Here is a 14,816-nt window from a genome sequence, read left to right on the forward strand (position 1 = left end):
CTTCCCTTTCCTTTAGCCTCCTGCACCCCCCTCCTCCAGGGACAACTGACACTAAACCCCCACCACTGTGACAAACTGATGATCCTGCAGATACAGCCCTGTAGCAAATCATGAATACACACCATCTCTGACACAGAATTATGGCAACCACATATGTATCTTAAAGCTGTTTATGAAATCCTACACTTAAGGTTACAACTTAAAAGGTCTTTTCATAACAAAACAACAGTAAAAGATACATTCTGACCATTCCTACCTCAAGAATCTGCCAAAATAAGGTCTCAATACCATATGCAAACTATTTTCCCTTGACCTTGCTTCTGAGCAACCAGAAGGTCTCAGTGTTTGACACTTTCTTGTGCAGACCATTCCCAAATGTTTATGTGGTTTTGTTTGCAAGCTGGAGGGACATACAATATTTACCAGCCTAGCCTGGGAATTAAGTAACTCAATTATAATTTCTCTCTCCAAATAAGATTTGAAATCTAAATGCATCTCTTCTCAGATACAGAAGTCAGTATCTTTTCACTCTTACCCACATTTACTACCCTGGCAAAGACAAAAGATCCCCTGTGTGTGAGAAGATTTCTCATTTATATAGAAGTCTTGGCTTGGCAACCTACATGTCAGGCTTCTAATACTACCAGAGGAAAGAAATAAAAATGTTCTACATTCTAAAAGGGAAAGAAGGAAGGGAGGAAGGGCGGGAAGGTAAGGCAAAAAAGAAATGATAAACCCATGGAGTTCAAGGAGTAGCTCAGGTAGAGTGTCAGCCAATAAGAGAATGCTTCAGATACTGAATTCTAGTCCTAGTCTTCATCAGACACACAGACACACACACAAGGAAAAACAAAATGAAAAGGGAGAAAATGCTGAGGAAGCAAAGCTCAGGGCCTCCAGGCCTGGGCTAACTCTTTAGAACACAGGCAGGCCCTTGAAGAGATCTTTATCTTACCACACAGTCCAAACCAGTTTCCCTATTCTTTTGTCCTTAGGCTCCTCTCTTAACTAAACCCAAATAGGACTTACAGGGTTAATTATGGGTTCTCTCCCCTATAGTTACAAAATATAATCACTGAGATCCTTCCCTTTCCCAGTAAAGCTACTTTCCCATTTCGCTACTTTCAAAATTTTAACTGAGCAAGAAGTTCCTCACAAAGAGCCCTGCCAAGAAAGTTCAGTAACAACTTCAAGATGGGGGAACCATAGTTGTAAACAGAAAAACTTACTTTTTTCCCCTCAAGTAGTATGCAGAGCAGGCACTGGAGGCTCAAGCCCTTAAGCTTAGCTACTCAGCAGCTGAGGAGTACAGTCTGAAGCCAGGCCCAGCAGGAAATTCCCATGAGACTCTTATCTCCAATTAACCACTCAGAAACCAGAAGTGGTGCTGTGGCTCAAGTGGTAGTGTGTTAGCCCTGAGCACAAAGAGGCTCAGGGACAGCACCCAGGGCTGAGATCAAGCCCCATAATCGACCAAAAACAAAAACAAAAACAACAGGTGCTTGTCAAATTTCTGGCATAATAAAAGCAGAGGTTCACAAAGCCATGATCGGACTGGTGAGGAGTAGCAATGGAGGAAAACCTGCCTAGCCATGATGTCTGTCATCAAAGAAAAGAAAACACAGAGAGAAACAGGTCCCTTCCCCTCTTCTCCTCCCACCCTCAGCTCAGCTTCACTGTAATCACTAGGCACCTGGGCTCCATCTCCAGGGATGTGAAGATCACAGAGTATGTCACCCTAATGACTGGAACCGTAAGTTAAGTCACACCAAGAACGACACTGTAATTAAAACAAATACCATGCATCAAGGCAGAAAGTCCTGGGACTTGAATTCAGCACCTGGGGGCTATTCCTGAGCTTTTTCACTCAAGGCTAGTGCTCTACTACTTTGAGCCATAGTGCCACTTCTGGCTTTTCTGGTAGCTCAATAAGAATCTCACACTTTCCTACCCAGGCTGGCTTTGAACTGTAATACTCAGATCTCAGCTTCCTGACCTGCTAGGATTTTAGGCTTAAGCCACTAGCAGTGGGCTGAGATCTTTATAGATCTCAAAGATCTATACAATAGAGCAGGGCAAGGGGGATAAATGCTGGGGACAAAAGCTCTTTACAGATGAAGTGGGGGACTGCATGGAAGTCAAGAGACCTAACAGCAGAGGCAACATTCTCCTCTGAACCCTAGTAAGTAAAGAACTTATCTGACATCAGAAGTGACAGGATCTTTGAATCCGTCTCTCCTCTCTGAGGAAATAAAATCTTATACTTTTCCCTCCCCATCAGAATCAAGATGAAACAAGTTAAAAGATGATGCTTTCTATGTCATCTCTCTACTTGCAGAATGGACAAAAACAAACAAACAAAAACAGATGATACATAATTTTGAACTTCACCAAATCTACTAATATTGTCATTTTAAAAATTTAGATTGGATAATAACCTATTGTTTCCTAGCTGATCTATTAGCCTAGCATCATAAACAAATATGCATCTGTGATGTCTGGTGTGTTGTGAAAGGTATTCTCTCCATGTGAAGGGTAGCATACACATTTAATAAAACCTCATAGCAGTCAGGCATTTCAGTCTAGTCTCCCACAGCCCCTCCCCCCCACCAGCAGGGTATTATCAAATCAAAAATATTTGCTGGGCCAGGAATTTGGCCTAGTGGTAGAGTGCTTGCCTAGCATGAATGAAGACCAGGGTTTGATTCCTCAGTACCATATTCATAGAAAAAAAGCCATAAGTAGTGCTGTGGCTCAAGTGGTAGAGTTCTAGCCTTGAGAAAAGTCCAAGGACAGTGCTCAGGCCCTGAGTTCAGTCCCCATGATTGGCAAAAAAATAAAAATAAAAAAAAAATTTTAAAAATTATTTGCTAGTACAGGTAGTAAAATAGCTTTCAGCACTTATTTCCATGATGGCCCAACATCTTTGTCTAGTTTTTATTTCTGGGAGGACTAGTAGCAGTCTTCCACTTGCTACCCCGTGGTCTTTTCATTTGAGCCCTACTCCAGACCTCTTTGGTTTTATTTTTCAGATGTTATCTCACATCTTTGCCAAGGACCAACCTGGTACTGCAATCCTTCCACTTGCGGTCTTCATTCAGTAGCTGGAATTACAGAGCATACCACCACACCCAGACTGATAGATGGGTGTTGAAAGCCAGAGATATGAGCTCTTAGGACAACCCCCCAGTCTTGCCGCCACCACCACCACCATCACCTCCACTCATGGGTTGTCCTTTGAAGCTCTACAGCTAAGACAAGGGTCCTGCTATTAATGTTTTGCCCAGAATGGCCTCAAATATAATCTTCCAGATCTCAGCTTCCCTCATAGCTGTGATTATAGCCTGTGCCACCATGGCTAGCCAAGGTGGTAAATTTTAGCAAATCCCTCTTTGTGCCTTTTGCTATACCATAATACAGCTCCTCTTGCACAAATCCTTTGGCTTATCATTAGCTTGTCAGACTTACTCTAGGTATTCCAAATATACAGTCTGGCTGTCAGGTATCAATGTGGCCAAAAAAATTTAGTAGCCCCTGATCCACTGAAACAATGCATTGAAATCTTCATTACTGAACTTGAGTTAGTGGGAAAAGATACAATTAGAAAACCATCAAAGAGGGCTACCCTTTAGTTAATGCAGTATTAGAACTGAATATTTAAAATCTGGAACATCTTTTTAATCCAACATGACTTAAATACATTTTAGGTTGCTAACTTCAATTCACATTACTTGCTTTCTTTGAATCACTCTGCTATCAGGCGTTCTGGCAGGAAAATGTGTTTCAAAGAATTAATCAAGCAAAGGACTAAATATTTTTTGCAAGTGCCAACTATTCATATTGTCAATCACAGACTCAGTTCCATGTATTACCAAAATCTGCATGTCATTTTTAAAAAATCGAATGCAGAATTAGGTGCAGGTGGTTTGCACCTGTAATCCAAGCTATTCAGGATGCTGAGAATCAGGATTCAGAGCCAATCCCCATAAGAAAGTCCGTAAGACTCTTATTTTCAATTAATCACCAAAATTCTGGAAGTGGTACCATGGCTCAAGTGTTTGAGCACTAGCCTTGAGCACAAAAGCCCCATGTCTGACACGAAACAAAACAAATGCAGCGTACTAATTTACACTGAAGATGATTCCATGGATCTCTGTATATATACAGGATCCTAGCTCTATGCAGTTAGGTTTAGGGCCAAAGATGTGGCTCAATGGTGAAATACTTGGTTAGAGTACAGAAGGCTCCAGATTTGGTCGCCAGATCCACAAATCAAAGGAATAGGGTTTCATTTTAAAAACTGAAATTACAGGGGCCAGGAGTTTGGCCTAGTGGTAGAGTGCTTGCCTAGCATGCACGAAGACCCGGGTTCAATTCCTTGGTACCACATGCATAGAAAAAAGCTGGAAGTGGTGCTAAGGCTCAAATGGTAGAGCTCTAGCCTTGAGAAAGTCCAAGGACAGGGCTCAGGCACTGAGCTCAAGCCCAGGACTGGCAAATAAAACAAAAACTGAAATTGCAATCGTATTTCAACAACTTCTTGTATTGTTAAAAACAAAGATATAATCTGATAGAAAATTTCGGTCTATGACAATATTATACAATATTGGTCTATAACAACATACTATATATATAGTGGTAGTTCAATATGACAATAAAAATCCTTCTGTCTGTATTCGTCAGACTTAGTGTGAATCCTACACGCCCACCATTCAGAGAAATGCATGTTTCTCCTATTTCCATGCCTGAATGTCAGACTTTAGTTCCCTCGAGATGAACTGATGAAAAGAAATTCAAGTGTACACTCAGATATATATAACTGAACTTACTGAAACCATTTGGACATTCAATATAGAATTCTTTCAATGCTGCTGAAGGGTTGAACTTAGCCTACTAGGGGGAAATCCTTCTCAAGGCCCAGCTCAATGACCAACACAGAACTTTATCTTTCTCTAAGACACTTTATCCTCTCTGGTGTATGACATACTTTTGGGTGTGTGTGTGTGTGTGTGTGTGCATATTTATGTCTCATCTGTTCTCCCTACTGGATCTACACTGGAGTCATAGTTTTAAATCATTCTAAAGCAACAAGTATACTCTGTTCATAATAATCATTGAATAAATAAATGGGAAAAGATACTTGGATCGACTACTGAAATTAAATAATCACTGATCTTTGCTTATAATACTACTGGCAAAGACTCTGGTAAATCTTAAGTACACAAGAAAGCTGAAATATACACCACAGGCAAAGGTACACACTTAAAATTCCAGCATTTTAGGAGGCAAACATAGGAGTATCACTAGTTTGAGGTCATATAGTTTGGTCTACCTAACAAATACTGAAAAAAGAAAAAGATAAAGCAAGAGGGGTAATGGAGGAAGGAGAGGGAAAAGGGGAGGGAGAGGAGAGGGAAGACGTAGTTTTCAAGGACAAAATTTTTTCCTAACCAAATATTTACTGTATAACTAAAAAGAAAAAAGAGACACACATTAAAGCTGAATTATAATACACATCAGTATGAATAAAGAGATTACCAGGCATTCTCTCAGAGAAGGAAGAAAATAAAATGGCTCTGAGCAAGAGAGCCAAGTTTATTAGTGAAGAACTAATTTGACCTTGCAGACCAAGGAAAATGTGCAGAATTTCCAGGAGGGGCAACCAGAACCCAAATTCTGGGGATAGGAGGGCCTATGCCTGAAATAATAAATAATTTAGCCTCGGGGACTGGCTAAGGGTTAGGGAATTCTCAGCTAAGGGCTAAGAAGTCTCAAGAAACCTGAGAAGAAGAATTAAGATATGGGCACAGAAATACTGTAAATGCTAGAAGTGAAAACTAGGGCAGGGACTAACTAGACCTTTGACTCAATTGGGGACCTGTGGATGAGAACCTTAGCTGAAGTAAGGAGGATGACAGTGTGTTTAGATTTGAACAAGTTGAATCTGAGGCCCAAGTCAGTCGATTTATAGCCTTCTAGTAGCAGGAGGCATAGGGTAGTAAAGAAGGTAGAAAAAAACCAGAGAACCACAACTACAATTAACCCTGAGATATTCTTACAACTGAACACAAGCCAAGGAAAAAATAAGTGAACAGAGGCAGACTAAGGGAAGGACAGGGCAGTGGGTACAAGATGAAAAAAGAGTGTTCTCAAAGGTTCCAAAAAGGAAAGCAGAGACTCATTCCTTATTCCCCTCTCTCTACCCCTAATCCTCACCTCCCTCCAGACCTAGTGATTACTGACCACAGAGCCATTTTAGTAATCACCAGACCAGGGCTACAGAAGCTAATCACAGGCATAGTACTCACTGAATTCTTTTCCCCTATAATGAATATGTACTGAAATAAAGAACACACAGGGACAGGAGTGTGGCTTAGTGTTAGAGTGCTTGCCTAACAGACACAAAACCCTGAGTTCAATTCCTAAGTACCACATACACAGAAAAAGCCAGAAGTGGTGCTGTGCCTCAAACGGTAGAGTGCTAGCCTTGAGAAAGACCAAGGACAGGCCCTGAGTTCAAGCCCCAGGATTGCCCCCCCACAAAAAGATTTTTTTAAAAAGAACACATAAAAATTTGCACCCTACTAACTCTTATTCTCTCTCTCTCTCTCTCTCTCTCTCTCTCTCTCTCTCTCTCTCTCTCTCTCTCTCTCTCTCTCTCCCTTTTTTTAAAACAGAATCTTGCTATATAGAAAAGGCTGGCCTCAATTCCCCTGTCTCAGCCTCCCAAATGCTTAGATTATAGGAGTATACAACAACCACACACTGCTAAACTTAGCTATTACATAAGTAATATGTTAAGGTACAACTCACCTAAATGACATGAAATTGATTTGGAGGTTTAGCTTTCCAACTGCATTAGCTTAATATCAAAAGTCTGAGGCTCAGTGGCAAAGTACAACATCCTGGGTCCAATACTGCCCCCACCCCAAAAACCAATCTGCTTTCCTATTTTGACTGTTTTTTTAGCTTTTATCAAAGCTAAAAGGAAAAAAAAAATGCCTCCCAAGTCAAGTCAAAACGTGATAAACTACACACACCTGACTGGAATAAACTGAGATGCCAGTGTTACGTTTCTTAAAAGACTGAACCAGAAAAGTTATGCACGGAAATGCATTTTCATGTTTCATGTATTTCTCAGAAAGCACCTAACAGTCATTTTTTCTGCAAAGCATTTCTGGCCATTGATTTGATTTTGTTAGTCCTTATCAGCCGAGTTCTTGCCTGTCTGAATGTGTTTGTGTTTAGCTACCCATCAGAAAACAAGGCTTCACACCCATCAGACAGCAAAACAAACATTTTCCAAAGTCTATCTTGGTTCTATGCTTCACAATAGAAGACTAACACTACCAATTTTAGAACTTCATATGTATCAAGAAAGGTACTACTTACTGCTGAGTGCTAGTGGCTCATGCCTGAAACCTTAGCTACTTCCAAGACTGAGATCTAAGGATCCTGGTTCACAGACAAATCTGCGGATGCTTACCTCAATAAACCAGCAAAAACATGGACATGAAGCTAGGGCTTAAGTGATAGAACACCACCATTGAAAAAAATCAAGTCAGAGCTCATTGTCCTGAGTTCAAGCCCTAGTACCAGCACATATACACACACACAAAAGTACTTATCTGATCTAAGGGAGGTCCTGTGAGTGTGGGCAAGTCTCCACAAGTTGTTGCTATGAAAGACAAGTTGAGTCTTCAGCTATAGGGGAATAGGGACAAATCTGTATCTTCCTTCCAAAGGAAAACTCTGCTCTACCCAATCACCATGAGGCTTACAATTGCTTTCCAAAGGGCTTCCAGGAAGCCCCAAAGCTACAAAAAGATAGCCAGCTAAATTCCCATGATGCCAGTGTCCTGGGTACTTTCCAAGGGCAGAGCGTTCCAGAAAAATGCAAATAGTTCAGGCTCTCCCAAAGAAATTCCAGGCAAAATACAGAGCTGCTCTCTTAGAAAGTCTAAACAAAAAACTGCTGTTGAGGAGCTCAGATGAAGTTAGAAGCACAAGGACAGGAAAAAGACATGTGGCCTATCAAACATTTGAAGTACCACATAGTATTCTTTGCCCTCAGCCCAACTTCAGAGGGCCGCCTAGAAGATACTTTTGTGATATGTTTTGTCTGCTGGCAACTTACAGGTCCCAGGCAATCCTGACTACATGCATATGAAAATGCCTTCTTTCCGGTATTGAAATGATTGTCATTTACAAAAAAAAAAATGTGGAAAATGGTAAATATACTCATCTGTAACTCCAGCCCTACGTGGAAGCTCAGAAATTTGAGATCAAGCCCAGTGCTGGTGGCTCAAGCCTTCAAACTTAGCTATGCAGGAGGCTGAGATCTGAGGATCCTGGTTCAAAGCCAGCCAGGGCAGAAAAGTCCCCATGAGACTCTTTTTTGTTGTTGTTGTTGTTGTTGTTGTAATGAATGTATAGAGGGGATTACAGTTATATTTGCCAAATAGCAGATGCATTATTTCTCACACATTGATACCCCTTCTCATGTTTTGTCCCCATTCCCCTCCCCTCATCTGCTCCCAATCACCTTATTTTCCCCCTTTCCACTCAAAAACCAGAAGTGGCACTGTGGAAGTTTGAGACCAGCCTGGGCCACACAGCAAGACACAAAAGACAGAAAAGGAAGCAAGAAGGCTAACTTACAATTACCCTTTCCACCATCTCCCAACCAAAATCTGACATAAATCTACCGTGTAAGTGTAGGTACTTGTAATCCAAGCTACTCCAGAGGCTGAGGCCTGGAGAATATCTGTTGAAAGCCAAGCCAGACCAAAAAAAAAAAAAAAAAAAAAAAAAAATCTACAAGCCACAATCTCCAATTAACCAGTAAAAAACCCATCTAGACTAGGTGTGGCTCTCAAATAATAAAGTGCCAGCTGTGAGCAGGGAAGCCAATGGAGAAAGCAAGGTCATAAGTTCAAGCAGCCCTCCAGGCCCCACACACAAAGGTAGGTAATATATTTTAAAGTATTCATATCTAGTATCTTTTTTCTTTTTAAATAAATAAGAACTCACTACATAGTCGAAGCTAACATCAAACACAATCCTCTTGGCCTTAGCCCCCTGAGTGCTGAGATTAAGAGCATATACCAAAAGTTTCTAACCAAAAGCTTCAGCCACAGGACATGTTCACAACAACTGAGGTGACTTTGAACCTTTATTTAACAAGACATCAGATCACGCTTAAGATTACCTGCATCCCCCTCACCACCAACCATCTTTTCATTTTCTTTCTTCATTCTCTCTTCCCAAAATGCTATATTGAATGTTTTACCTGATTATATACATGATCTCCTTTGTGGCAGTTTCAGGGACAAATTAATTAGAAGTAGAAAAGATAGCTCTGTCCTAGAAAGGTATCTCTTTGCATGTGTTAAGTTTTAAGACAAAAGTAACTGTATACAAAGCAATCAACCCTGTATGGCTATTCACCTGCGATTCAAAGCCTAACATTATGAAATTTTTAATGTGAAATGCACACTGCCATTGACCAAGTGAAGGCAACTTTATTCCAAACTAAAGAACACCTGCACCACCTCATAATAGAAGTTTAAAAGTCTTAACTGTTACAATCAGAGCATTCTTTTAAACTAAGTGTTCCAAATGATACCAAAACAAAAAGCAAGCATCAATTCCAATCTGCCATTTAATTAAAAAATCGGAGCTTACAAATGCAACACTACTTCTCAAGCTTTTGAACGCTTTCTATGTGAGAAAACAAGTTGAGGAAATGAAGTTTCACTATTTATAAACATTGAGTTAGATTTAAAAGATCCCGGGTTTTCCAAGCCTGAGTTTCTACTCTATGTGTAACTTATAACAGTTCTTCCAATATTAATACAAGTGCAAACACAGGTCTACAGACATGAAACACAGAAGACACATCCCTCAGTGCTTAACTATATAAGGAGTTAGTAGAAGAGACTGCTTTGCAACTACTCTATCCTATGCAAATGACTTGATTCAGTTTAATTCCCTGTACTAAATCACAGGAAACATTTTGTTCCTAAGCATATTCCCTCTCTCCCTCTCTCCCCCTCTCTCCCCCCCCTCTCTCTCTCTCTCTCTCTCTCTCTCTCTCTCTCTCTCTCTCTCTCTCTCTCTCTCTCTCTCTCCTTCCCTCCTTCCCTCCCTCCCTCCCTCCCTCTTTCTCCTCAATCCTTAAGAGTTAAGTTTGGGTGATTTGCATTTTAGAACTTCATTTTTTAAGTTAGAAGTCACGGTAGAAATTTATCCCTTTTATGTATGTTCAAGGTAAGAGTAAAACTTGGTTTTAACATGTAACTCATTTTTATGAAAGCTCTAACCAGAAGACTAGTTATGAGTTAGAGTTAGAACAGTTCAGGTTGTTTCTGCTTAAAATATACTTTTAGTCAAACTGAAAACTTACTTGCTGTAATCTGACGTGTACCAACTGACTTCCATTACACCTGAAACACCAACTCATTTGAGAAGCCGCTTCAGAGCTTCAAGGTTTGGGGAGTTTGAGCTGGGCCTCTAATTCCTGACATGTCCTAACTTCACAGTTCACAGAGCTCTCAGGGCTCTCCTAAGCAAAATCTTAAATAAATAAAATTAAACTTTCACTTTAAAAGAAAAATCAGAGCAAGAACCTAAAGATATGACTGGGAAAATAGTATAACCTTAAGATCTGTGCTTTTTAAAAAAAAAAAATCTAAAAAAGAAAAGTTAAATTATATTCCCAGTTTAAGACAATGCCATTTGAGAAGCAAAACCAAAAATAACCCCAAACATTGCCTTTACCTTTAAAGTAAGGCACTCCAGCATACCTAAGTCGGTTCATTTCCAGGACTTAGAAGAATGGTGTGAGTACACACTGCATCTTGAATGCCTAAAAATAAAAAATGTCTTTTTTTTTTTTTAACAGCGAATGCTTTACAACAGCAGGACTGAGATGACGGAGTGGCAGTCAAGTACTTAAACGTTAAGGACATGTGGCACTCTCTCCTAATTCTGTGACTTGGAATAGTTAACAGGTCGAGCTTAGAGTGTAAGAAGTCGCTTCTCTTTCTTGGAACACCTGGTAAACGTGCAGGTAAAGTCTAGTAATGAGTCTTAAGTGATACTCTGAGACACACTTTGGGTGAAAAAAAAAAAAAAAACTACAGTAACTCTTGGCTCCGGCTCCAGGAACTTCCAAACGCAGTGAGTAACTTGACCTTTTTTGACACATTAACCACAGGGATGACAGCGTATGTAAAACCACCTCGGTGTAACCACGGCCCGGCGACGCGCCTCTGTCCAGACGAGCCGAGCGAGCGGAGGTGAGAAAAGGTGCCCTCCCCACCCCCCAGCTCCCAGGGCCTCCAAACCGTTCCGGCAGGGTGGGGGCACGCCAGACCCCCACCCACCCTCCGTCTCACCGGAAGTATCTCTCCCCAACTTCACTTAAAAAGGGGGAAGAGGGGGGACACGTCCCAGCCACAGATCTACAATCTTCCCAGGCCGGAGGACCCCAGTCCCAGGTCCCCTAGATGCATACCTCCACTTCCACTTCCCCAAAACAGTTTCCCTGCCCTGTGCCTCATCTGCGCCTCCACGCGCTCGGTAACACCAAGTTGGCAAAGCAAACACCAGGAGCGCGCGCACACCACTCAGCTCCAGATCAGCGTCCCCCCCCCACACACACACACCCCACCCCCAGCAGCCTCTGGCTTTGTAATTACAAGCCTCGTGCCAAAGGCAAAGACCAAGTGTAGGGGGTGCTTCCCGGAGTGCAAAAGTGCTGGCCCCACGGGCCGGACGTGCTGGCCCTTTAAAGGCACCCGCTTCCTGCGCCCTCGCCCCTCCCTCCCCGCCGCCGGCTCCCGCCCCCGCCGAGGGTCACACTTGAACTTTAGGTCCGGAGCGGCCAGGCGCTGGCGTTGCGCAGGCAGCGGCCACCCTTGCCGCACGTGTCGGAGAAGCTCACCTCGAGCTTGGCACGCCCGGCCCGCGGTACTCGGGGCTACTTTGGTGGTGGAGTGGGGGGGGGACAAAAACAAAACAAAACAAAATGTGCACCAGCCTCCAGAAACTGTACAGACCGTCCCCCAGCCGCGACGCCAGCCTGTCCCTCCACCTGCAGCCTGCGCCCCACAGGTGGAGGGTCTCCGAGGCCCCTCGGGGCGCCCCCGTGGGCCTGGCGCGGCAGAAACGGCTCCAGGCCACAGGCTGGGGAGGAAAGCGCGCGCCGCGGGGAGCGGAGGGGAGTCGCCCGCCTTCGCCCCGTGGTTGGCCCGGGAAGGAAAGGACACCCGTTGCGACCGAACCCCTCTATTTTTTTTCTTTATTTTACTGACACACTCTGCTGCCGGCGCCGATGTCCACTTCTTGGCTAACTTTGTTGGTGCCTTCGGTGCCAAACAAGCCCTTTTCTCAGTTCCATTTGAACTCCTTCGCGCGCGCGCACACACACACACACACACACACACACACACACACACACACACACACACACACACACACACACACACACACACACACACATCCCTAGTCCAATGCCCTGACTAATCCGGGCAGGTCCCGCACTCCGGCCACTTCCCGCCGCGGTCCCGGCAGGCGCGGCCCTCCGGTGCGGCACCCGCAGGCCGGACACACCTGCAGAGCCGCCCCCTCACCTGCCGGGCCGCGCGCGCCCCCCAGGGCTGCTGCGCGCCCCGAGGCCACTCACCTTCCAGCCCGCCGAACTGTTGCTGTCGCCCTTATCCTTGAAGTAGGGCACGCTCTTGACCATCCACTCGTAGATCTGCGACAGCGTGAGCCTCTTCTCGGCCGAGCTCTCGATGGCCTTGGTGATGAGGTCGGCGTAGGACAGGTTCCCCCACGCGTTGCGGCGGGACGAGCTGCTCTTGCGCGGCTGTCCTGCGAGTGGCCCGGCGGCGGGTGGCACCGGCGGGTGCTGCGGCAGCGGCCCGGGTGGTGGGGGCTGCGGCGGCGCCGGGTGTAGGCAACCCGCCTCCGGTCCCTGGAAGTCCCCGCACAAGCCCCCGCTGGCGACAGCTGCGGCCGCCGCCACCGCCGCCGCCACGGAACCGGGCGCCTGCGGGAAGTCCTCGCTCTCCTCCAGCAAGCTCAGGTTGCTCATGAAGTCCGGGCTGACAGCGGCCGCCGAAGCCGAGGGCAGGCCCACCGGGGCGTCGGGGTTGGCGGCCGCGCCGCCCGACGGCGCCGGACTGGAAGTGGCCGAGTTGGACTGGCTAAACTCCGGCCTGGGCAGCGGCCAGGTGCACGAGCGCGGCCGGGGCAGCGGCTCGAAGTCCGGGTCGATCTCCACCACCTGGGGCGCTTCGGCCATGGTGACCCCCGCCCCTCCCCCAGCCGCCGGAGAGCCAAGAAGGGGGAGATGCAGCACCGAAAGGGGAGGGTGGAAGGGAAGGGGGTGCTCAGAGTCCGTCCGAGATTTGGGCGCAGGGGGTGGGGGGCGGGGAGCCGAGATGGGTGTCGCGAGCGGACGCAGATCGGCAAGAAGGCGCGGCAGAGTGGAAGGACGAGCCCAGAACTTAACTTCGCGGGTCCATCCACATCCAGGCTCCTCCGGGTTCGCTGCGCCGACTGGACGGCAGGCCGGAACCGCGGGGCCCGGCGGCGCGGGTGCCGCGTTCCTGTTGACAGGAACCTGCGGGTGGAAGGGCCGACGGACGGCGCCGGCCGCTCCGGGTTCAGCGGCCGCACGGTCGCAAGCGCAGCTGCCTGTTGAATGTGGCGGCGGCAGTGGCTGCAGCAACTACGCGGCCGCCCGACTTACGGGATCTGCTGCCGCTCCCCCCTCCCCTCCGCCCGCGGCGGCGCGCGCGCCGGCCCGCCCCAGACTGACGTTGAGGTTGACCAATCGGCGATCGGTACCGCTTCCCAGACAGCCAATCAGCGCTGAGCGGGGCGGGGGCTGGTTTTCCACCGGGAGGCGGCAGTGAGTTGGTGGGGGGTAGTGGGGTGTTTTTCTCTTTTCTGTCTCTCGTGCACGCACACTTTTTTTTTTTGATCTCTTATTATTTTCTGGTAATTCTCGAGTGTTTCTGTGAGTCTCTCGCCCTCTCAGTGTTTTGATTGCTAGGAGGCAAACCAGCGTGGAGGCGGCGGCGACACTTTTGTTTACTACAGAGGAGCAAAGCCCGAGTACTCGCGGGGACCGAGTGGAACCAAGACGAACGCGTCGCCCGCCTGGCCCCGAGCCCTGGACCGGGACGGGAGGAGCCGGGGACGCCCGTGCGCTCCCGGGGCGCGGCGTGGGCGGTGGAGGTGGCCTCGCTCGCGGAATTCCACTCGGTCGCCCCCTCCCGGCTCCACCCACGCTGCCTTTTGCTAGGGCGACATGGTGAAGTCGGTGGGGTTTTGTTTTCGCAGCGCGTTTCCTGTGGCTGAGATCTGTCCAGCCCCGGGGTGGGGTAGGGGGCTGAGGTCAAGTCCGCGCGGAGGGTGGGGGGGGACGCGTCCTCCACCCCGCCCCCCGCGGTGGAACCCCGCCGCGCGGACCCGGGCGCGGAGCCTCCGCCTCGGCGTGTGGACGGGGGGTGACTGCCCCTACCCCCACCTCCGCCCGAGCCCACCACCTGCCAGATGCACCCCCCCCCCCGCCTGGGAGCCCGGAGCTGGGGGGCCCGGCGCGGGCACACGCAGATCCGCGCGCGCCCCGCTCTGTCCGCCCAGAGCCGCAGCCGAGGAGAGGGTGGGAGTCCGAGGGACAATCTTGTTATTTTATGATCCCTAATTAAGCGGAGCGAGCTGCTTGTCCTTTCTTTAATGTTGAATGAAAGTGATGAAGTGTTGCGTTAAAAACAAAACAAAACAAAAAAAAGGAA

General features: G+C 46.7%; 1 protein-coding gene across 1 annotated transcript in view; it reads right to left on the reverse strand.

Annotated features, from left to right (window-relative positions):
* Foxo1 (forkhead box O1) overlaps positions 1-13,721 on the reverse strand; it is an 89,223-nt gene extending 75,502 nt beyond the window's left edge. The window contains exon 1 of the mRNA XM_090342305.1: positions 12,692-13,721. Coding sequence (XP_090198431.1) covers positions 12,692-13,315 — 624 coding nt within the window. The 5' untranslated portion in view covers positions 13,316-13,721. The remainder of the gene's footprint in view (positions 1-12,691) is intronic.
* Positions 13,722-14,816: the final 1,095 nt, after the last annotated feature.

This window comes from Megascapheus bottae, chromosome 11 (assembly GCF_031878675.1).
Source record: "Megascapheus bottae isolate mThoBot1 chromosome 11, mThoBot2.hap1, whole genome shotgun sequence".
Lineage (NCBI taxonomy): Eukaryota > Metazoa > Chordata > Mammalia > Rodentia > Geomyidae > Megascapheus > Megascapheus bottae.